This window comes from Panulirus ornatus, chromosome 19, assembly GCF_036320965.1.
Source record: "Panulirus ornatus isolate Po-2019 chromosome 19, ASM3632096v1, whole genome shotgun sequence".
Taxonomy (NCBI): domain Eukaryota; kingdom Metazoa; phylum Arthropoda; class Malacostraca; order Decapoda; family Palinuridae; genus Panulirus; species Panulirus ornatus.
In genome coordinates this window covers 70,613-94,356 of record NC_092242.1, presented here as the reverse complement: position 1 = coordinate 94,356, position 23,744 = coordinate 70,613, and the positions used below count along the sequence as shown (strand labels likewise).

General features: G+C 42.0%; 1 protein-coding gene across 5 annotated transcripts in view; it reads right to left on the bottom strand.

Moving 5' to 3' along the window:
* LOC139755299 (uncharacterized) overlaps window positions 1–23,744 on the bottom strand; it is a 151,755-nt gene that overhangs the window by 101,552 nt on the left and 26,459 nt on the right. For all 5 annotated transcript variants that reach the window (XM_071673412.1, XM_071673414.1, XM_071673411.1 and 2 more), the window contains exons 2-4: window positions 22,232–22,566; window positions 21,778–22,017; window positions 21,006–21,101 (exon numbers count right to left, since the gene is read on the bottom strand). In XM_071673412.1, coding sequence (XP_071529513.1) covers window positions 21,006–21,101; window positions 21,778–22,017; window positions 22,232–22,534 — 639 coding nt within the window. In that variant the 5' untranslated portion in view covers window positions 22,535–22,566. The remainder of the gene's footprint in view (window positions 1–21,005; window positions 21,102–21,777; window positions 22,018–22,231; window positions 22,567–23,744) is intronic.

Here is a 23,744-nt window from a genome sequence, read left to right as displayed (position 1 = left end):
AGAGAAATGACCATCACCCAAGACCCGGCTATCTACACTAATGGCCACCACATTGGGCCGCATTGTTTATACAAATGACTGCCACCCACGACAGGGTTGTATACAAAACTGGCCACCACCTTAGGCTGTTTGCTTTGAAGAATGTATGGGAGTAATACTTAGAAAAACAGATGGCTTTGTACGTAGCATTTACGGATCTATAGAAGGCATTTGATGTGGAAGGTAAGTTGCAAGAAGCAGTGAAAAGTTTTTATCGAGGATGTAAGGCATATGTACAAGTAGGAAGAGAGGAAAGTGATTGGTTCCCAGTTAATGTCAGTTTGCGGCAGGGGTGCTTGATGTCTCCATGGTTGTTTGTTTGTGGATGAGGTTGTTAAGATGGTGAATGCAAGAGTTTTGGAGAGAGGGGCAAGTATGCAGTCTGTTGTGGATGAGAGAGCTTGGGAAGTAAGTCAGTTGTTGTTCGCTGATGATACAGCGCTGGTGGCTGATTCGGGTGAGAAACTGCAGAAGTTGGTGACTGAGTTTGGTAAAGTGTGTGAAAGAAGAAAGCTGAGAGTAAATGTGAATACGAGCAAGGTTATTAGGTACAGTAGGGTTGAAGGACAAGTCAATTGGGAGGTAAGATTGAATGGAGAAAAACTGGAGGAAGTGAAGTGTTTTAGATATCTGGGAGTGGATTTGGCAGCGGACAGAACCATGGAAGTGGAAGTGAGTCATAGGATGGGGGAAGGGGCAAAAGTTCTGGGAGCGTTGAAAAATGTGTAGAAAGCGAGAACATTATCTCGGAAAGCAAAAATGGGTATGTTTGAAGGAATAGTGGTTCTCACAATGCTCTATGGTTGTGAGGCATGGGCTATAGGTAGAGCTGTGCGGAGGAGGGTGGATGTGCTGGAAATGAGATGTTTGAGGACAATATGTGGTGTGAGGTGGTTTGACTGAGTAAGTAATGAAATGGTAAGAGAGATGTGTGGAAATTAAAAGAGTGTGGTTGAGAGAGCAGAAGAGGTGTTTTGAAATGGTTTGGTCACATGGAGAGAATGAGTGAGGAAAGATTGACAAAGATATATGTGTTAGAGGTGGAGGGAACGGGGAGAAGTGGGAGACCAAATTGGAGGTGAAAAGATGGAGTGAAAAAGATTTTGACTGATCGGGGCCTGAAGATGCAGGAGGGTGAAAGACTTGCAAGGAATAGAATGAATTGGAAAGATGTGGTATACTAGTGTCGACGTGCTGTTACTGGATTGAACCAGGGCATGTATAACATCTGGGGGTAAACCATGAAAAGTTTTGTGAGGCCTGGATGTGGAAAGGGAGCTGTGTTTTCGGGGCATTATACATGACAGCTAGAGACTGAGTGTGAACGAATGTGGCCTTTGTTGTCTTTTCCTAGTGCTACCTCGCACACATGCGGGGGAGGGGGTTGTCATTTCATGTGTGGCGGGGTGGCAACGGGAATGAATGTAGGTGTGTACATGTGCGCGCATGGACATGTAAGTATATACATGTGCATGTGGGTGCGTTGGGCCGTTCTTTCATCTGTTTCCTTGTACTACCTCGCTAATGCAGGAGACAGCGACAAAGTATAATAAAATAAGTAATTTATATATATTTTTTTGGATGCTACATACAAATCCATTTGCTTTTTCAAGTATTTCTCACATACATTCTTCAAAACAAACACCTGATCCACACATCCTCTACAATTTCTGAAACCACACTGCTCTTCCCCAATCTGATGCTCTGTACATGCCTTCACCCTCTCAATCAATACCCTTCCATATAATTTCCCAGGAATACTCAACAAACTTATACCTCTGTAATTTAAACAGTCACTTTTATCCCTTTGCCTTTATACAATGGCACTATGCAAGCATTCCGCCAATCCTCAGGCACCTCATCATGAGTCATACATACATTAAATAACCTTACCAACCAGCCAACAATACAGGCACCCCCTTTTTTAATAAATTCCACCGCAATACCATTCAAACCTGCTGCCTTGCCGGCTTTCATCTTCCGCAAAGCTTTTACTACCTCTTCTCTCTTTACCAAACCATTCTCTCTAACCCTCTCTTTGCACACCACCTCAACCAAAACACCCTATATCTGCCACTCTATCATCAAACACATTCAACAAACCTTCAAAATACTCACTCCATCTCCTTCTCACATCATCACTACTTGTTATCACCTCTCCATTAGCCCCATTCACTGAAGTTCTCATTTGTTTTCTTGCCAAATGCACTTTATTTATCTCCTTCCAAAACATCTTTTTATTCTCCCTAAAATTTAATGATACTCTCTCACCCCAACTTGCATTTGCCCTCTTTTCGCCTCTTGCACCTTTCTCTTGACCTCCTGCCTCTTTCTTTTATACATCTCCCACTCATTTGCATTGTTTCCCTGCAAAAATCGTCCAAATGCCTCTCTCTTCTCTTTCACTAATAATCTTACTTATTCATCCCACCACTCACTACCCTTTCTAATCTGCCAATCTCCCACGCTTCTCATGCCACATGCATCTTTTGCGCAAGCCATCACTGCTTCCCTAAATACATCCCATTCCTCCCCCACTCCCCTTACCTCCGTTGTTCTCACCTTTTTCCATTCTGTACTCAGATTCTCCTGGTACTTCCTCACACAAGTCTCCTTCCCAAGCTCACTTACTCTCACCACTCTTTTCACCCCAACATTCTCTCTTCTTTTCTGAAAACCTCTTCAAATCTTCACCTTCACCTCCACAAGATAATGATCAGACAGCCCTCCAGTTGCACCTCTCTGCACATTAACATCCAAAAGTCTCTCTTTCGCGCGCCTATCAATTAACATGTAATCCAATAACGCTCTCTGGCCATCTCTCCTACTTACATATGTATACTTATGTATATCTCTCTTTTTAAACCAGGTATTCCCAATCACCAGTCCTTTTTCAGCACATAAATCTACAAGCTCTTCAACAATTCCATTTACAACACTGAACACCCCATGTACATCAATCAATTATTCCCTCAATTGCCACATTGCTCACCATTGCATTCAAATCACCCATCAGTATAACCCGGTCTCGTGCATCAAAACTACTAACACACTCACTCAGCTGCTCCCAAAACACTTGCCTCTCATGATCTTTCTTCTCATGCCCAGGTATGTATATATATATATATATATATATATATATATATATATATATATATATATATATTTTTTTTTTTTTTTTTTTTTTTTTTATACTTTGTCGCTGTCTCCCGCGTTTGCGAGGTAGCGCAAGGAAACAGACGAAAGAAATGGCCCAACCCCCCCCCCCATACACATGTACATACACACGTCCACACACGCAAAATATACATACCTACACAGCTTTCCATGGTTTACCCCAGACGCTTCACATGCCTTGATTCAATCCACTGACAGCACGTCAAACCCTGTATACCACATCGCTCCAATTCACTCTATTCCTTGCCCTCCTTTCACCCTCCTGCATGTTCAGGCCCCGATCACACAAAATCTTTTTCACTCCATCTTTCCACCTCCAATTTGGTCTCCCTCTTCTCCTCGTTCCCTCCACCTCCGACACATATATCCTCTTGGTCAATCTTTCCTCACTCATTCTCTCCATGTGCCCAAACCATTTCAAAACACCCTCTTCTGCTCTCTCAACCACGCTCTTTTTATTTCCACACATCTCTCTTACCCTTACGTTACTTACTCAATCAAACCACCTCACACCACACATTGTCCTCAAACATCTCATTTCCAGCACATCCATCCTCCTGCGCACAACTCTATCCATAGCCCACGCCTCGCAACCATACAACATTGTTGGAACCACTATTCCTTCAAACATACCCATTTTTGCTTTCCGAGATAATGTTCTCGACTTCCACACATTTTTCAAGGCTCCCAAAATTTTCGCCCCCTCCCCCACCCTATGATCCACTTCCGCTTCCATGGTTCCATCCGCTGACAGATCCACTCCCAGATATCTAAAACACTTCACTTCCTCCAGTTTTTCTCCATTCAAACTCACCTCCCAATTGACTTGACCCTCAACCCTACTGTACCTAATAACCTTGCTCTTATTCACATTTACTCTTAACTTTCTTCTTCCACACACTTTACCAAACTCAGTCACCAGCTTCTGCAGTTTCTCACATGAATCAGCCACCAGCTGATTCATATATATATATATATATATATATATATATTTTATTTTTTTTTTATTTTTTTTTTGCCGCTGTCTCCTGCGTTTGCGAGGTAGCGCAAGGAAACAGACGAAAGAAATGGCCCAACCCACCCCCTACACATGTATATACATACGTCCACACACGCAAATATACATACCTACACAGCTTTCCATGGTTTACCCCAGACGCTTCACATGCCTTGATTCAATCCACTGACAGCACGCCAACCCCGGTATACCACATCGCTCCAATTCACTCCATTCCTTGCCCTCCTTTCACCCTCCTGCATGTTCAGGCCCCGATCACACAAAATCTTTTTCACTCCATCTTTCCACCTCCAATTTGGTCTCCCTCTTCTCCTCGTTCCCTCCACCTCCGACACATATATCCTCTTGGTCAATCTTTCCTCACTCATTCTCTCCATGTGCCCAAACCATTTCAAAACACCCTCTTCTGCTCTCTCAACCACACTCTTTTTATTTCCACACATCTCTCTTACCCTTACGTTACTTACTCGATCAAACCACCTCACACCACACATTGTCCTCAAACATCTCATTTCCAGCACATCCATCCTCCTGCGCACAACTCTATCCATAGTCCACGCCTCGCAACCACACAACATTGTTAGAACCACTATTCCTTCAAACATACCCATTTTTGCTTTCCGAGATAATGTTCTCGACTTCCACACATTCTTCAAGACTTCCAGAATTTTCGCCCCCTCCCCCACCCTATGATCCACTTCCGCTTCCATGGTTCCATCCGCTGCCAGATCCACTCCCAGATATCTAAAACACTTTACTTCCTCCAGTTTTTCTCCATTCAAACTCACCTCCCAATTGACTTGACCCTTAACCCTACTGTACCTAATAACCTTGCTCTTATTCACATTTACTCTTAACTTTCTTCTTTCACACACTTTACCAAACTCAGTCACCAGCTTCTGCAGTTTCTCACATGAATCAGCCACCAGCGCTGTATCATCAGCGAACAACAACTGACTCACTTCCCAAGCTCTCTCATCCCCAACAGACTTCATACTTGCCCCTCTTTCCAAAACTCTTGCATTCACCACCCTAACAACCCCATCCATAAACAAATTAAACAACCATGGAGACATCACACATATATATATTTTTTTTTTCTTTGTCGCTGTTATATAAGAGGTATAAGTTTGTTGAGTATTCCTGGTAAATTATATGGGAGGGTATTGATTGAGAGGGTAAAGGCATGTACAGAGCATCAGATTGGGGAAGAGCAGTGTGGTTTCAGAAGTGGTAGAGGATGTGTGGATCAGGTGTTTGCTTTGAAGAATGTATGTGAGAAATACTTAGAAAAGCAAATGGATTTGTATGTAGCATTTATGGATCTGGAGAAGGCATATGATAGAGTTGATAGAGATGCTCTGTGGAAGGTATTAAGAATATATGGTGTGGGAGGCAAGTTGTTAGAAGCAGTGTAAAGTTTTTATCGAGGATGTAAGGCATGTGTACGTGTAGGAAGAGAGGAAAGTGATTGGTTCTCAGTGAATGTAGGTTTGCGGCAGGGGTGTGTGATGTCTCCATGGTTGTTAGGGAGGTGAATGCAAGAGTTTTGGAAAGAGGGGCAAGTATGAAATCTGTTGTGGATGAGAGAGCTTGGGAAGTGAGTCAGTTGTTTGCTGATGATACAGCGCTGGTGGCTGATTCATGTGAGAAGCTGCAGAAGCTGGTGACTGAGTTTGGTAAAGTGTGTGAAAGAAGAAACTTAAGAGTGAATGTGAATAAGAGCAAGGTTATTAGGTACAGTAGGGTTGAGGGTCAAGTCAATTGGGAGGTAAGTTTGAATGGAGAAAAACTGGAGGAAGTAAAGTGTTTTAGATATCTGGGAGTGAATCTGGCAGCGGATGGAACCATGGAAACGGAAGTGAATCATAGGGTGGGGGAGGGGGCGAAAATCCTGGGAGCCTTGAAGAATGTGTGGAAGTCGAGAACATTATCTCGGAAAGCTAAAATGGGTATGTTTGAAGGAATAGTGGTTCCAACAATGTTGTATGGTTGCAAGGCGTGGGCTATGGATAGAGTTGTGCGCAGGAGGGTGGATGTGCTGGAAATGAGATGTTTGAGGACAATGTGTGGTGTGAGGTGGTTTGATCGAGTAAGTAATGTAAGGGTAAGAGAGATGTGTGGAAAAAAAAAAGAGCGTGGTTGAGAGAGCAGAAGAGGGTGTTTTGAAATGGTTTGGGCACAAAGAGAGAATGAGTGAGGAAAGGTTGACCAAGAGGATATACGTGTCAGAGGTGGAGGGAACGAGAAGTGGGAGACCACATTGGAGGTGGAAAGATGGAGTGAAAAAGATTTTGTGTGATCGGGGCCTGAACATGCAGGAGGGTGAAAGGAGGGCAAGGAATAGAGTGAATTGGATCGATGTGGTATACCGGGGTTGACGTGCTGTCAGTGGAGTGAATCAGGGCATGTGAAGCGTCTGGGGTAAACCATGGAAAGTTGTGTGGGGCCTGGATGTGGAAAGGAAGCTGTGGTTTCGAGCATTATTGCATGACAGCTAGAGACTGAGTGTGAACGAATGGGGCCTTTGTTGTCTTTTCCTAGTGGTACCTCGAACACATGAGGGGGGAGGGGGATGGTATTCCATGTGCGGCTAGGTGGCGATGAGAATGAATAAAGGCAGACAGTGTGAATTGTGTGCATGGGTATGTATGTATGTGTGTGTGTGTATATTTATGTGTACATTGAGATGTATAGGTATGTATATTTGCATGTGTGGACGTGTATGTATATACATTGTGTATGGGGGTGGGTTGGGCCATTTCTTTCGTCTGTTTCCTTGCACTACCTCGCAAACGCGGGAGACAGCGACAAAGCAAAATAATAATAATAATAAAATATATATCCCTGGGGATAAGGGGGAAAGAATACTTCCCACGTATTCCCTGCGTGTCGTAGAAGGCGACTAAAAGGGGAGGGAGCAGGGGGCTGGAAATCCTCCCCTCTTTTTTTTTTTTAACTTTCCAAAAGAAGGAACAGAGAAGGGGGCCAGGTGAGGATATTCCCTCAGAGGTCCAGTCCTCTGTTCTTAATGCTACCTTGCTAACGCGGGAAATGGCGAATACTTTGAAAGAAAAAGAATATATATATATTTTTTTTTGCTTTGTCACTGTCTCCCGTTTTGCGAGGCAGCGCAAGGAAACAGACGAAAGAAATGACCCAACCCACCCCCATACACAATGTATATACATACACATCCACACATGCAAATATACGTACCTATACATCTCAATGTACACATATATACACACACAGACATGTACATATATACCCATGCACACAATTCACACTGTCTGCCTTTATTCATTCCCATCGCCACCTCGCCACACATGGAATACCATCCCCCTCCCCCCTCACGTGTGCGAGGTAGCACTAGGAAAAGACAACAAAGGCCCCATTCGTTCACACTCAGTCTCTAGCTGTCATGCAATAATGCCCGAAACCACAGCTCCCTTTCCACATCCAGGCCCCACAGAACTTTCCATGGTTCACCCCAGATGCTTCACATGCCCGGGTTCAATCCATTGACAGCATGTCGACCCCAGTATACCACATCGTTCCAATTCACTCTATTCCTTGGACGCCTTTCACCCTCCTGCATGTTCAGGCCCCGATCACTCAAAATCTTTTTCACTCCATCTTTCCACCTCCAATTTGGTCTCCCACTTCTCCTCGTTCCCTCCACCTCTGACACGTATATCCTCTTGGTCAATCTTTCCTCACTAATTCTTTCCATGTGACCAAACCATTTCAAAACACCCTCTTCTGCTCTCTCAACCACACTCTTTATTTCCACACATCTCTCTTACCCTTACATTACTTACTCGATCAAACCACCTCACACCACATATTGTCCTCAAACATCTCATTTCCAGCACATCCACCCTCCTGCACACAACTCTATCCATAGCCCACGCCTTGCAACCATACAACATTGTTGGAACCACTATTCCTTCAAACATACCCATTTTTGCTTTCCGAGATAACATTCTCGACCTCCAAACATTCTTCAAGGCTCCCAGAATTTTCGGCCCCTCCCCCACCCTATGATTCACTTCCGCTTCCATGGTTCCATCCGCTGCCAATTCCACTTCCAGATATCTAAAACACTTTACTTCCTCCAGATTTTCTCCATTCAAACTTACCTCCCAACTGAATTGACCCTCAACCCTACTGTACCTAATAACCTTGCTCTTATTCACATTTACTCTTAAATTTCTTCTTTCACACACTTTACCAAACTCAGTCACCAGCTTCTGCAGTTTCTTACATGAATCAGCCACCAGCGCTGTATCATCAGCGAACAACAACTAACTCACTTCCCAAGCTCTCTCATCCACAACAGACTGCATACTTACCCCTCTTTCCAACTCTTGCATTCACCTCCCTAACAACCCCATCCATAAACAAATTAAGCAATCATGGAGACATCACACACCCCTGCCGCAAACCTACATTCACTGAGAACCAATCACTTTCCTCTCTTCCTACACGTACACATGCCTTACATCCTCGATAAAAACTTTTCACTGCTTCTAATAACTTGCCTCCCACACCATATATTCTTAAAACCTTCCACAGAGCATCTCTATCAACTCTATCATATGCCTTCTCCAGATCCATTAATGCTACATACAAATCCAGTTGCTTTTCTAAGTATTTCTCACATACATTCTTCAAAGCAAACACCTGATCCACACATCCTCTACCACTTCTGAAACCACACTGCTCTTCCCCAGTCTGATGCTCTGTACATGCCTTCACCCTCTCAATCAATACCCTCCCATATAATTTACCTGGAATACTCAACAAACTTATACCTCTGTAATTTGAGCACTCACTCTTATCCCCTTTGCCTTTGTACAATGACACTACGCAAGCATTCCGCCAATCCTCAGACATCTCACCATGAATCATACATATATTAAATAACCTTACCGACCAGTCAACAATACAGTCACCCCCTTTTTTAATAAATTCCACTGCAATACCATCCAAACCTGCTGCCTTGCCGGCTTTCATCTTCCATAAAGCTTTTACTACCTCTTCTCTATTTACCAAATCATTTTCCCTAACCCTCTCACTTTGCACACCACCTCGACCAAAACACCCTATATCTGCCACTCTATCATCAAACACAATCAACAAACCTTCAAAATACTCACTCCATCTCCTTCTCACATCACCACTACTTGTTATCACCTCCCCATTAGCCCCCTTCACTGAAGTTCCCATTTGCTCCCTTGTCTTATGCACTTTATTTACCTCCTTCCAAAACATCTTTTTATTCTCCCTAAAATTTAATGATACTCTCCCACCCCAACTCTCATTTGCCCTCTTTTTCACCTCTTGCACCTTTCTCTTGACCTCCTGCCTCTTTCTTTTATACCTCTCCCACTCATTTGCATTTTTTCCCTGCAAAAATCGTCCAAATGCCTCTCTCTTCTCTTTCACCAATAATCTTACTTCTTCATCCCACCACTCACTACCTTTTCTAATCAACCCACCTTCCACGCTTCTCATGCCACAAGCATCTTTTGCGCAAGCCATCACTGCTTCCCTAAATACATCCCATTCCTCCCCCACTCCCCTCACCTCCTTTGTTCTCACCTTATTCCATTCTGTACTCAGTCTCTCCTGGTACTTCCTCACACAAGTCTCCTTCCTAAGCTCACTTACTCTCACCACTCTCTTCACCCCAACATTCTCTCTTCTTTTCTGAAAACCCCCACAAATCTTCACCTTTGCCTCCACAAGATAATGATCAGACATCCCTCCAGTTGCACCTCTCAGCACATTAACATCCAAAAGTCTCTCTTTCGTGCGTCTATCAATTAACACGTAATCCAATAACACTCTCTGGCCATCTCTCCTACTTACATACGTATACTTATGTATATCTCGCTTTTTAAACCAGGTATTCCCAATCACCAGTCCTTTTTCAGCACATAAATCTACAAGCTCTTCACCATTTCCATTTACAACACTGAACACTCCATGTATACCAATTATTTCCTCAACTGCCACATTACTCACCTTTGCATTCAAATCACCCATCACTATAACCCGGTCTTGTGCATCAAAACCACTAACACACTCATTCAGCTGCTCCCAAAACACTTGCCTCTCATGATCTTTCTTCTCATGCCCAGGTGCATATACAACAATAATCACCCATCTCTCTCCATCAACTTTCAGCCATCAACTTTCAGTTTTACCCATGTCAATCTAGAATATATATATATATATATATATATATATATATATATATATATATATATATATATATATATATATATATATATTTTTTTTTTTTTTTTTTTTTATACTTTGTCGCTGTCTCCCGCGTTTGCGAGGTAGCGCAAGGAAACAGACGAAAGAAATGGCCCAACCCCCCCCCCCATACACATGTACATACACACGTCCACACACGCAAATATTCATACCTACACAGCTTTCCATGGTTTACCCCGGACGCTTCACATGCCCTGATTCAATCCACTGACAGCACGTCAACCCCTGTATACCACATCGCTCCAATTCACTCTATTCCTTGCCCTCCTTTCACCCTCCTGCATGTTCAGGCCCCGATCACACAAAATCCTTTTCACTCCATCTTTCCACCTCCAATTTGGTCTCCCTCTTCTCCTCGTTCCCTCCACCTCCGACACATATATCCTCTTGGTCAATCTTTCCTCACTCATTCTCTCCATGTGCCCAAACCATTTCAAAACACCCTCTTCTGCTCTCTCAACCACGCTCTTTTTATTTCCACACATCTCTCTTACCCTTACGTTACTTACTCGATCAAACCACCTCACACCACACATTGTCCTCAAACATCTCATTTCCAGCACATCCATCCTCCTGCGCACAACTCTATCCATAGCCCACGCCTCGCAACCATACAACATTGTTGGAACTACTATTCCTTCAAACATACCCATTTTTGCTTTCCGGGATAATGTTCTCGACTTCCACACATTTTTCAAGGCTCCCAAAATTTTCGCCCCCTCCCCCACCCTATGATCCACTTCCGCTTCCATGGTTCCATCCGCTGACAGATCCACTCCCAGATATCTAAAACACTTCACTTCCTCCAGTTTTTCTCCATTCAAGCTCACCTCCCAATTGACTTGACCCTCAACCCTACTGTACCTAATAACCTTGCTCTTATTCACATTTACTCTTAACTTTCTTCTTCCACACACTTTACCAAACTCAGTCACCAGCTTCTGCAGTTTCTCACATGAATCCGCCACCAGCGCTGTATCATCAGCGAACAACAACTGACTCACTTCCCAAGCTCTCTCATCCCCAACAGACTTCATACTTGCCCCTCTTTCCAAGACTCTTGCATTTACCTCCCTAACAACCCCATCCATAAACAAATTAAACAACCATGGAGACATCACACACCCCTGCCGCAAACCTACATTCACTGAGAACCAATCACTTTCCTCTCTTCCTACACGTACACACGCCTTACATCCTCGATAAAAACTTTTCACTGCTTCTAACAACTTGCCTCCCACACCATATATTCTTAATACCTTCCACAGAGCATCTCTATCAACTCTATCATATGCCTTCTCCAGATCCATAAATGCTACATACAAATCCATTTGCTTTTCTAAGTATTTCTCACATACATTCTTCAAAGCAAACACCTGATCCACACATCCTCTACCACTTCTGAAACCACACTGCTCTTCCCCAATCTGATGCTCTGTACATGCCTTCACCCTCTCAATCAATACCCTCCCATATAATTTACCAGGAATACTCAACAAACTTATACCTCTGTAATTTGAGCACTCACTCTTATCCCCTTTGCCTTTGTACAATGGCACTATGCACGCATTCCGCCAATCCTCAGGCACCTCACCATGAGTCATACATACATTAAATAACCTTACCAACCAGTCAACAATACCGTCACCCCCCTTTTTTAATAAATTCCACTGCAATACCATCCAAACCTGCTGCCTTGCCGGCTTTCATCTTCCGCAAAGCTTTTACTACCTCTTCTCTGTTTACCAAATCATTTTCCCTAACCCTCTCACTTTGCACACCACCTCGACCCAAACACCCTATATCTGCCACTCTGTCATCAGACACATTCAACAAAACTTCAAAATACTCATTCCATCTCCTTCTCACATCACCACTACTTGTTATCACCTCCCCATTTACGCCCTTCACTGAAGTTCCCATTTGCTCCCTTGTCTTACGCACCCTATTTACCTCCTTCCAGAACATCTTTTTAATCTCCCTAAAATTTACTGATAGTCTCTCACCCCAACTCTCATTTAGGGAATCAGTGATGGATTGCGCAAAAGATGCTTGTGGCATGAGAAGAGTGGGAGGTGGGCTGTTTAGAAAGGGTAGTGAGTGGTGGGATGAAGAAGTAAGAGTATTAGTGAAAGAGAAGAGAGAGGCATTTGGACGATTTTTGCAGGGAAAAAATGCAATTGAGTGGGAGAAGTATAAAAGAAATATATATATATATATATATATATATATATATATATATATATATATATATATATATATATATATCCCTGGGGATAGGGGATTAAGAATACTTCCTACGTATTCCCAGCGTGTCGTAGAAGGCGACTAAAAGGGGAGGGAGCGGGGGGCTGGAAATCCTCCCCTCTCGTTATTTTTTTTTTTAAATTTTCCAAAAGAAGGAACAGAGGGGGCCAGGTGAAGATATTCCAAAAAAGGCCCAGTCCTCTGTTCTTAGCGCTACCTTCGCTAACGCGGGAAATGGCGAATAGTTTAAAAAAAAAAAAAAAAAAAATTGGGGAAGAGCAGTGTGGTTTCAGAAGTGGTAGAGGATGTGTGGATCAGGTGTTTGCTTTGAAGAATGTATGTGAGAAATACTTAGAAAAGCAAATGGATTTGTATGTAGCATTTATGGATCTGGAGAAGGCATATGATAGAGTTGATAGAGATGCTCTGTGGAAGGTATTAAGAATATATGGTGTGGGAGGAAAGTTGTTAGAAGCAGTGAAAAGTTTTTATCGAGGATGTAAGGCATGTGTACGTGTAGGAAGAGAGGAAAGTGATTGGTTCTCAGTGAATGTAGGTTTGCGGCAGGGGTGTGTGATGTCTCCATGGTTGTTTAATTTGTTTATGGATGGGGTTGTTAGGGAGGTAAATGCAAGAGTTTTGGAAAGAGGGGCAAGTATGAAGTCTGTTGGGGATGAGAGAGCTTGGGAAGTGAGTCAGTTGTTGTTCGCTGATGATACAGCGCTGGTGGCTGATTCATGTGAGAAACTGCAGAAGCTGGTGACTGAGTTTGGAAAAGTGTGTGGAAGAAGAAAGTTAAGAGTAAATGTGAATAAGAGCAAGGTTATTAGGTACAGTAGGGTTGAGGGTCAAGTCAATTGGGAGGTGAGTTTGAATGGAGAAAAACTGGAGGAAGTAAAGTGTTTTAGATATCTGGGAGTGGATCTGGCAGCGGATGGAACCATGGAAGCGGAAGTGGATCATAGGGTGGGGGAGGGGGCGAAAATCCTGGGGGCCTTGAAGAATGTGTGGAAGTCGAGAACATTATCTCGGAAAGCAAAAATGGGTATGTTTGAAGGAATAGTGGTTCCAACAATGTTGTATGGTTGCGAGGCATGGGCTATGGATAGAGTTGTGCGCAGGAGGATGGATGTGCTGGAAATGAGATGTTTGAGGACAATGTGTAGTGTGAGGTGGTTTGATCGAGTGAGTAACGTAAGGGTAAGAGAGATGTGTGGAAATAAAAAGAGCGTGGTTGAGAGAGCAGAAGAGGGTGTTTTGAAGTGGTTTGGGCACATGGAGAGGATGAGTGAGGAAAGATTGACCAAGAGGATATATGTGTCGGAGGTGGATGGAACAAGGAGAAGAGGGAGACCAAATTGGAGGTGGAAAGATGGAGTGAAAAAGATTTTGTGTGATCGGGGCCTGAACATGCAGGAGGGTGAAAGGAGGGCAAGGAATAGAGTGAATTGGAGCGATGTGGTATACCGGGGTTGACGTGCTGTCAGTGGATTGAAGCAGGGCATGTGAAGCGTCTGGGGTAAACCATGGAAAGCTGTGTAGGTATGTATATTTGCGTGTGTGGACGTATGTATATACATGTGTATGGGGGGGGGGGGGGTTGGGCCATTTCTTTCGTCTGTTTCCTTGCGCTACCTCGCAAACGCGGGAGACAGCGACAAAGTATAATAAAAAAAAAATAATAATATATATATAAATAAATAAATAAAAAAGGGGAAGACTGTATTATTGACTGGTTGGTAAGGTTATTTAATGTATGTATGACTCATGGTGAGGTGCCTGAGGATTGGAGGAATGCGTGCATAGTGCCATTGTACAAAGGCAAAGGGGATAAGAGTGAGTGCTCAAATTACAGAGGTATAAGTTTGTTGAGTATTCCTGGTAAATTATATGGGAGGGTATTGATTGAGAGGGTGAAGGCAAGTACAGAGCATCAGATTGGGGAAGAGCAGTGTGGTTTCAGAAGTGGTAGAGGATGTGTGGATCAGGTGTTTGCTTTGAAGAATGTATGTGAGAAATGCTTAGAAAAGCAAATGGATTTGTATGTAGCATTTATGGATCTGGAGAAGGCATATGATAGAGTTGATAGAGATGCTCTGTGGAAGGTATTAAGAATATATGGTGTGGGAGGCAAGTTGTTAGAAGCAGTGAAAAGTTTTTATCGAGGATGTAAGGCATGTGTACATGTAGGAAGAGAGGAAAGTGATTGGTTCTCAGTGAATGTAGGTTTGCGGCAGGGGTGTGTGATGTCTCCATGGTTGTTTAATTTGTTTATGGATGGGGTTGTTAGGGAGGTGAATGCAAGAGTTTTGGAAAGAGGGGCTAGTATGAAGTCTGTTGGGGATGAGAGAGCTTGGGAAGTGAGTCAGTTGTTGTTCGCTGATGATATAGCGCTGGTGGCTGATTCATGTGAGAAAATGCAGAAGCTGGTGACTGAGTTTGGTAAAGTGTGTGAAAGAAGAATGTCAAGAGTAAATGTGAATAAGAGCAAGGTTATTAGGTACAATAGAGTTGAGGGTCAAGTCAATTGGGAGGTAAGTTCGAATGGAGAAAAACTGGAGGAAGTAAAGTGTTTTAGATATCTGGGAGTAGATCTGGCAGCGGATGGAACCATGGAAGCGGAAGTGGATCATAGGGTGGGGGAGGGGGTGAAAATCCTGGGAGCCTTGAAGAATGTGTGGAAGTCGAGAACATTATCTCGGAAAGCAAAAATGGGTATGTTTGAAGGAATAGTGGTTCCAACAATGTTGTATGGTTGCGAGGCATGGACTATGGATAGAGATGTGCGCAGGAGGATGGATGTGCTGGAAATGAGATGTTTGAGGACAATGTGTGGTGTGAGGTGGTTTGATCGAGTAAGTAACGTAAGGGTAAGAGAGATGTGTGGAAATAAAAAGAGCGTGGTTGAGAGAGCAGAAGAGGGTGTTTTGAAATGGTTTGGTCACATGGAGAGAATGAGTGAGGAAAGATTGACCAAGAGGATATATGTGTTGGAGGTGGAGGGAACGAGGAGAAGAGGGAGACCAAATTTGAGGTGGAAAGATGGAGTGAAAAAGATTTTGTGTGATCGGGGCCTGAACATGCAGGAGGGTGAAAGGAGGGCAAAGAATAGAGTGAATTGGAGCGATGTGGTATACCGGGGTTGACGTGCTGTCAGTGGATTGAATGAAGGCATGTGTATGGGGGTGGGTTGGGCCATTTCTTTCGTCTGTTTCCTTGCGCTACCTTGCAAACGCGGGAGACAGCGACAAAGCAAAATAAATAAATATAAATAAATAATATATATATATATATATATTAAGAAAGGGGGTGACTGTATTGTTGACTGGTTGGTAAGGTTATTTAATGTATGTATGACTCATGGTGAGGTGCCTGAGGATTGGCGGAATGCGTGCATAGTGCCATTGTACAAAGGCAAAGGGGATAAGAGTGAGTGCTCAAATTACAGAGGTATAAGTTTGTTGAGTATTCCTGGTAAATTATATGGGAGGGTATTGATTGAGAGGGTGAAGGCATGTACAGAGCATCAGATTGGGGAAGAGCAGTGCGGTTTCAGAAGTGGTAGAGGATGTGTGGATCAGGTGTTTGCTTTGAAGAATGTATGTGAGAAATACTTAGAAAAGCAAATGGATTTGTATGTAGCATTTATGGATCTGGAGAAGGCATATGATAGAGTTGATAGAGATGCTCTGTGGAAGGTATTAAGAATATATGGTGTGGGAGGCAAGTTGTTAGAAGCAGTGAGAAGTTTTTATCGAGGATGTAAGGCATGTGTACGTGTAGGAAGAGAGGAAAGTGATTGGTTCTCAGTGAATGTAGGTTTGCGGCAGGGGTGTGTGATGTCTCCATGGTTGTTTAATTTGTTTATGGATGGGGTTGTAAAGGAGGTAAATGCAAGAGTCCTGGAAAGAGGGGCAAGTATGAAGTCTGTTGGGGATGAGAGAGCTTGGGAAGTGAGTCAATTGTTGTTCGCTGATGATACAGCGCTGGTGGCTGATTCATGTGAGAAACTGCAGAAGCTGGTGACTGAGTTTGGTAAAGTGTGTGGAAGAAGAAAGTTGAGAGTAAATGTGAATAAGAGCAAGGTTATTAGGTACAGTAGGGGTGAGGGTCAAGTCAATTGGGAGGTGAGTTTGAATGGAGAAAAACTGGAGGAAGTGAAGTGTTTTAGATATCTGGGAGTGGATCTGTCAGCGGATGGAACCATGGAAGCGGAAGTGGATCATAGGGTGGGGGAGGGGGCGAAAATTTTGGGAGCCTTGAAAAATGTGTGGAAGTCGAGAACATTATCTCGGAAAGCAAAAATGGGTATGTTTGAGGGAATAGTGGTTCCAACAATGCTGTATGGTTGCGAGGCGTGGGCTATGGATAGAGATGTGCGCAGGAGGATGGATGTGCTGGAAATGAGATGTTTGAGGACAATGTGTGGTGTGAGGTGGTTTGATCGAGTAAGTAACGTAAGGGTAAGAGAGATGTGTGGAAATAAAAAGAGCGTGGTCGAGAGAGCAGAAGAGGGTGTTTTGAAATGGTTTGGGCACATGGAGAGAATGAGTGAGGAGAGATTGACCAAGAGGATATATGTGTCGGAGGTGGAGGGAACGAGGAGAAGAGGGAGACCAAATTGGAGGTGGAAAGATGGAGTGAAAAAGATTTTGTGTGATCGGGGCCTGAACATGCAGGAGGGTGAAAGGAGGGCAAGAAATAGAGTGAATTGGAGTCATGTGGTATACAGGGGTTGACGTGCTGTCAGTGGATTGAAGCAAGGCATGTGAAGCGTCTGGGGTAAACCATGGAAAGCTGTGTAGGTATGTATATTTGCGTGTCTGGACGTGTGTATGTACATGTGTATGGGGGGGGGGGGTTGGGCCATTTCTTTCGTCTGTTTCCTTGCGCTACCTCGCAAACGCGGGAGACAGCGACAAAGTATAAAAAAAAAAAAAAAAAAAAAAAAAAAAAAAAAAATATATATATATATATATATATATATATATATATATATATATATATATATATATATATATCCTCCCCTCTTGTTTTCTTCTTATTTTTCCAAAAGAAGGAACAGAGAAGGGGGCCAGGTGAGGATATTCCCTCAGAGGCCCAGTCCTCTGTTCTTAACCCTACCTTGCTAATGCGGGAAATGGCGAATAGTTTGAAAGAAAGAAATATATACAGAAACACATGTACAGTTCTGGCGGAAAAACTGGCATACCCTAATTACAGCGACACAACATATAGAAATATCAATAAACTAGATAAAACATACTTACACCCCCCCCTAGTACTTTGTATGACCTTAATACAATCCTGAAGGTGCTTAGGAACAGATGTTTCAAGATGATGAAGGTATGTAGGGTCAAGGTTGTCCCAAATATCCTGGATGGTGGCCTGGAGTTTAGAAATGCTGGATGTATCCTACCCACACAACTGTGGCTTTATAGTCAACCACAAGTTCTCAAAACGGTTAAAGTCAGGTGATGTAATTGGCCAGTCCTGAATGTATGTCACACTACAAAATGCAAATCAGTCACATATTAACTGCGCAGTGTGGTAAAGTGCACCATCTTGCATAAAAATATCACGACCAGTGTTCTCAAAACAGTAAGGGAATTCATCACACAAAAGCTCCAGGTATTGATTCTGATTCATAGTCACATTTTGAGGAAAAAACAGAATACTTCAACACCACTATAGCCAAAAGCCCCCAAACCATTAGCGAGTCTGGAAATTTTACAGTTGCCTGAAATTTACTTAGCGTCATACAGATCACTACCTGGCCTCCAGTACACTTTTCTTCTACAGCTGCCAGTAACATCAAATGTAGCCTCATCAGACCACAACACTTTTTTCCACTTTTTGTTGTCCCACTGCAAATATTTCTTGGCAAATTCTAGGCTATTCTTGCGCTGGTGGTCTATCAGAAGCAGTTTCTTGTGGGGCATACACCTCTTGAATTTCAAGTCATCATGAAGCTGGCTACAAACAGTACATACAGACATGTGACCAAATAGCCTTGGGTAGTCTTCCTTTAACTGTTGAGCTGAAATATGTGGATTCTTGTCTCCTTCACATTCGATAATTTTCAGAGTGCTTTGGGAAGTGATACGAGGTCGTCCTGGGCATTTTTTTCCGGGTAGGAATGTTAATACCACCACCATCAATGAAGCGCTTCATCCATCTATGCAAACTTCATAGTGCCAGCCCTGTAGTTTCCGCCAGTTCTTCATTACATTTCCCTGCCTTGTACAAGGCGAAAATAGCAGCAATACACAAGTCCTTAGGGCCAGGCACAGCAGCACAAACCCACCGCAAACAACTCGTGGGTAGTGTAAAAAATAAAAAAAAAAGCAGATGTCAGGGGGACAACAAAAAAAAAAAACATTTACCCACTACAACAGCTCCAGGCAGACTAACCACTACCTGTTGCTACCCTGGGAGTCACCCCCTCCCTACCAACATTCATGAGCTGCCCAAGTATTTTTCAACATTTCAAAGTGTTTTGGGGGTATGATACAAATGGACAAAAAACACTGGCATGTGCTAGTCTTTTTCTGCCAGGACTGTACATACACATACAGGTATACATCCATACACCTTCATGCACATGTACATATTCGTACTTGCTTGCTGTCATCCATTCCCAATGCTATCTTGCCTCATAGGAAACAGCACATATGTATGAAGGAAAAGGAAAAATGATAACATATACTTTCTCTTCCCCTGCACCCAATCTCTGCCCTTTGCATCAGTGAGGTAACAACAGGAAACAGACGAAGAAAGGCCACATCTGCTCACATCCATACATGAGCTTCTGAGTAATGCACCCAAACCACTGCTCCCAGTCCATATCCAGGCCCCATGCACTTTTCCATGGTTTCCCACATACATTTCACATGCCTTAGTTCAGTCCATTGACAACATGTTGACCCCAGTGTACCATATTATTCCAGTTTACTCTATTCTGTGCACACCTTTCATCCTTCTGTATGTTCAGGCCCTGATTGCTCAAAATATTTTACACTCCATCCTTCCATCTCCAATTTTCTTCACTGAAACTCCCTTCCCAACTTACTTGTCCCTCAACCCTGCTGAACCTAATAACTTTGCATCTATTTACATTCACTGTCAGTTTGATGTATGAGTGGAAATGTTAAGTGTGAAAAGTAAGGAAGGGGAGTTGCTGAATCAAAAGGAGGAAGTGAAAGGGAGTTACAATATTTTGAAAAACTGATAAATGTGGAAGAAGGGTAGGCAGCAGCTGTTACATGCATAGGTATGGAGGATGGAAGAAAAAGACATCAAGTGCAAGGGCCTATAATAAAAAGGAATGTAAGATGGGCAATAAAGTGGCTGAAGGTAGGAAAGGCACCTGGAGTAGATGGGATTACAGCTGAAATGCTAAAGTATGGAGGAGAAAGTGTGATGAGAGAAGATACATCTGATATGTAATTTAGCATAAAAACAGAGGGTTGTGTCTGAGGATTTGGTGAAAGCTATTATTTTTCTTTTATTCAAAGTAAAAGATGCTTAGGATGTATGGAGCAATTGTAAGGGAATAAGTCTGTTAAGTATACCATGAACAGTGTATGCATTTCATATTATACTTTATTGGTCAGTTATTATTAAGGACACTTAGTTTTCCCCATTACTGAAAAGCCTAAAACTTTAGGTAAAGGGGCCCTATTCTTTGCCAACAAATTAAAAAATGAAATTCCATACCAACAAGTTGCATTACAAGTAGACCATCTTTGCTGCTGGCTGATAACCTTCATAATTAAGATTTGTAACCACACCAGATAACCAGGTGACCATGAACCATCAATTAGCATCAATATGAGGAAAACCATAAAAATACTTTCAGTGTTAAGAAACTACCTACCTGCTCTGTTTCCTATACTGTAGATTCTAATTTCAAGAGAATTGTTTCATGTTCCACAACAATGATTAATTATTCTAATACAGCCTTTGTAGAATAAACCAATTACAGTACCACACAGTATCCTGTTAAATTACCAGGTGACCTTAAACACCACTGAACTGGCTCAAATGTAAACCTGATGAATCCTGTTAAATAATGTTCAAATCCTACCTCCTGGCTCCAACTCTCATTAAATATGATAATTTTAAGAGAATTTTTTCATGTCCCAAAACAAGGATTCATACTTCCTTCACAATAATTACAGCACAGAACAAATTACTACATATGAAAATTTAATGGTGAGTTACTCACCTCAGCCCAGAAGCAGACAATGAGGGATCCACCACTAAGGATGATAGGGTAGAAGGCACTCATGAAGGATGGTGCCAGCATCAGATCAGCATTCAACTACAGAAAAACAGTGAAAGAAAAATCACTGATGAGCACATAAAGTGAAAAACATGTACCCATTTACAGAGAGAGAGAGAGCTGAACAAGGGTATTTGAATAAGTCAGAAGAAATCAGAATGGTCTTTGATGCATAGCTGTGGATGGGACACTTTGGTTTGGTGCATTATAAATGGCAGCTAAAGAGTGAAAGTAAGCATAAGAGGCTTCTGTTTCATCGGTTCCTGATGCTATCTCACTAAAGGAGGAAACAGTGAACAGGCATGAAAAAAGTAATGTAATATTTAAATTCAACACAAATCATTCTGGAGGAGGGATTACATATTATGAATCATATTAATCTTTAACTAACTTTCACACACACACAAAAAAAAAAAAGCTTCACTACATGATTAAAACATTGTGATACTTTTCATTCAGAATTTATGGGCATCATCCCCAAATTATCCTGGGTAAATATTTCCTCATATAAGTAAGGAAAAAATATGCAACAAGTGGAGATTCCACAAAGAATGAAGAAGATAATCAAAAGAGGAGGGATAAAAGGGAAAGCAAAGTCCATTAGAGAGAAACTCTTCATCAATAATCAATGTACAAATCAAAGGAAATCATCTACTATTAAAAATTACATTACATAAACTTAATAATTCATCAAACAAACCATATTAAGACTTACAGGGGAAGAGAAGTATGCCCCTCTGAGGGTAGCAGCAACAAAAGTGATAATGTAAAGCATCTTCTGTGTGGTAACTCGACAAGCCCGCCTAAGGGATGGTGTTTTTTGCTTCATATATTCAGCCCGAATACACACCACCAGTTGGGCTAAGCTTACTACTGCTATCAAGTAAAACACTGTAGCAAAGCTGACAAAGTAGGCCAGATTTGGGTCCCGACAGGTATCCCCTTCATACTGAACCTGCAGCAATAACCATATATACAGATTTGTTTATCATGCATCAATTAATAACAAGACAGACAGTGTTAAAATATGCAACTTGAAACACTCAGAGAAGATAATATTTATAGTCACAAAATTAGAAATCATAATCATTGTTAAACTTTTACAGTATAAGCACTTGTTCCCTACAGTTCAATTATTCAGCAAGAATGATTAAAATAACTGTACTTACCAGGCAAAAGCAGGTGCCATTAAGGCATTCACCACGGCCAGAGCAGTTAGCCTGACAGGAGTTAGTGTAGTTGGTCATCCTCTCATAGATACTTCTCAGTGAGGAGTACAAAGTCTCACTCAAGGCTCCATTTGAAACATAAGAGAGGTGATCAGCCGATGTGGTAGGAGGGTGTGGTGTGGAATTTGGGGTGGTATGAGGAGCAAAGCCAGCAATGACTGAGGGTGATGGGGGGCCATAGTCAAGAGCATTCTGAGCTACCCCTCCTGCACCCCGTTTATCAACCACACTCCCACCTACCATTACGGTAAACAGACACGTACCACAACCAACATCTGGAAAATAGAAAAGAATATCCATTGCACTACTAATGACTTATCAAAAATTAGAAAGTCATTTCAACAACTGATATTACCATAAGTGAAGCCTACCTGATGGTAAAAGATTTGTAAGCCAAAAAGAAGTAATGTAAGAAAGCTTAGCAAATTCAAAGTGAAGAGTAAAGTCAGTCATAAAATCTAGAAATCATGGGCTGAGAGTGTGCATAAACATTAAAACAAAGAACTACAAAAATCAATTTTGTTCACTAAAATTTAAAACTGCTCAAGGATTTTATGGTCAATTTCATGGGACTTACAGTCTACTACCTTACAATCATCCAATCCTAAATGAAATATGAGAGTTCAATTTTGAATGAAAAAAGAACTCCATGATGATCAACCTAATTTTCATAAATGGTTCAAAAGCTTATCAAATCTCAGTATAAAAGCTCAAAATGTAATTCAGAAAACACAATATGGTACTGGGTTACATAAAGCAGCTGGCCTTTAACCCTTATGCTAAAAAAAGATGTATCTGATGAAACATTCATTACTAGTAGTGACAACTAGACTTATCCATTGCTTCAGAGTATCTTTTCCCTCTGCTACAAGTGGAAATACCCCCAACATCCTTGAAAGCCCCAATACTCTGTACATCTTTCCACCTGTGAATAATGCTGCACTCAATGTTTGTACAGTAAATATGCAGGCGCCAGCTAACCAAACACATGGTGAGTTGATCTTGCACTTGTGCTTTGAGGGTAATTTTATTTTATTGATTTGTTAGAAAATGATGTATTATATATGACAAATGTATTCAGCATTAAAGTATTTATCTTGATATTCTACTGTATTACTGATACTTTGTAGGAAGCTGCTAAAATGCCAATTCGTGTCAGTATTTAGGAGTTTTGCTGTTTTACTCTAAATTTCACTTTAGGTCCATGTGTACAATGTGTGCAATATTTGATCATTCACTTCTATTTGTAGGCAAGTTACGGATGCTATATTATCCTTTGGTATTCATAAGAATGTTTACGATTCTCTTATAATTGTATACTTGTATAAGCCATATGTTATGGAAAATGATAGCTGCACAGCATGTGGTGTTTATCTATACATTCAATCAAATGACTGATTATGAATTTGGGAGTAGCCACTTAACTCTCATATCATTTAACTCTTCAAAAGCA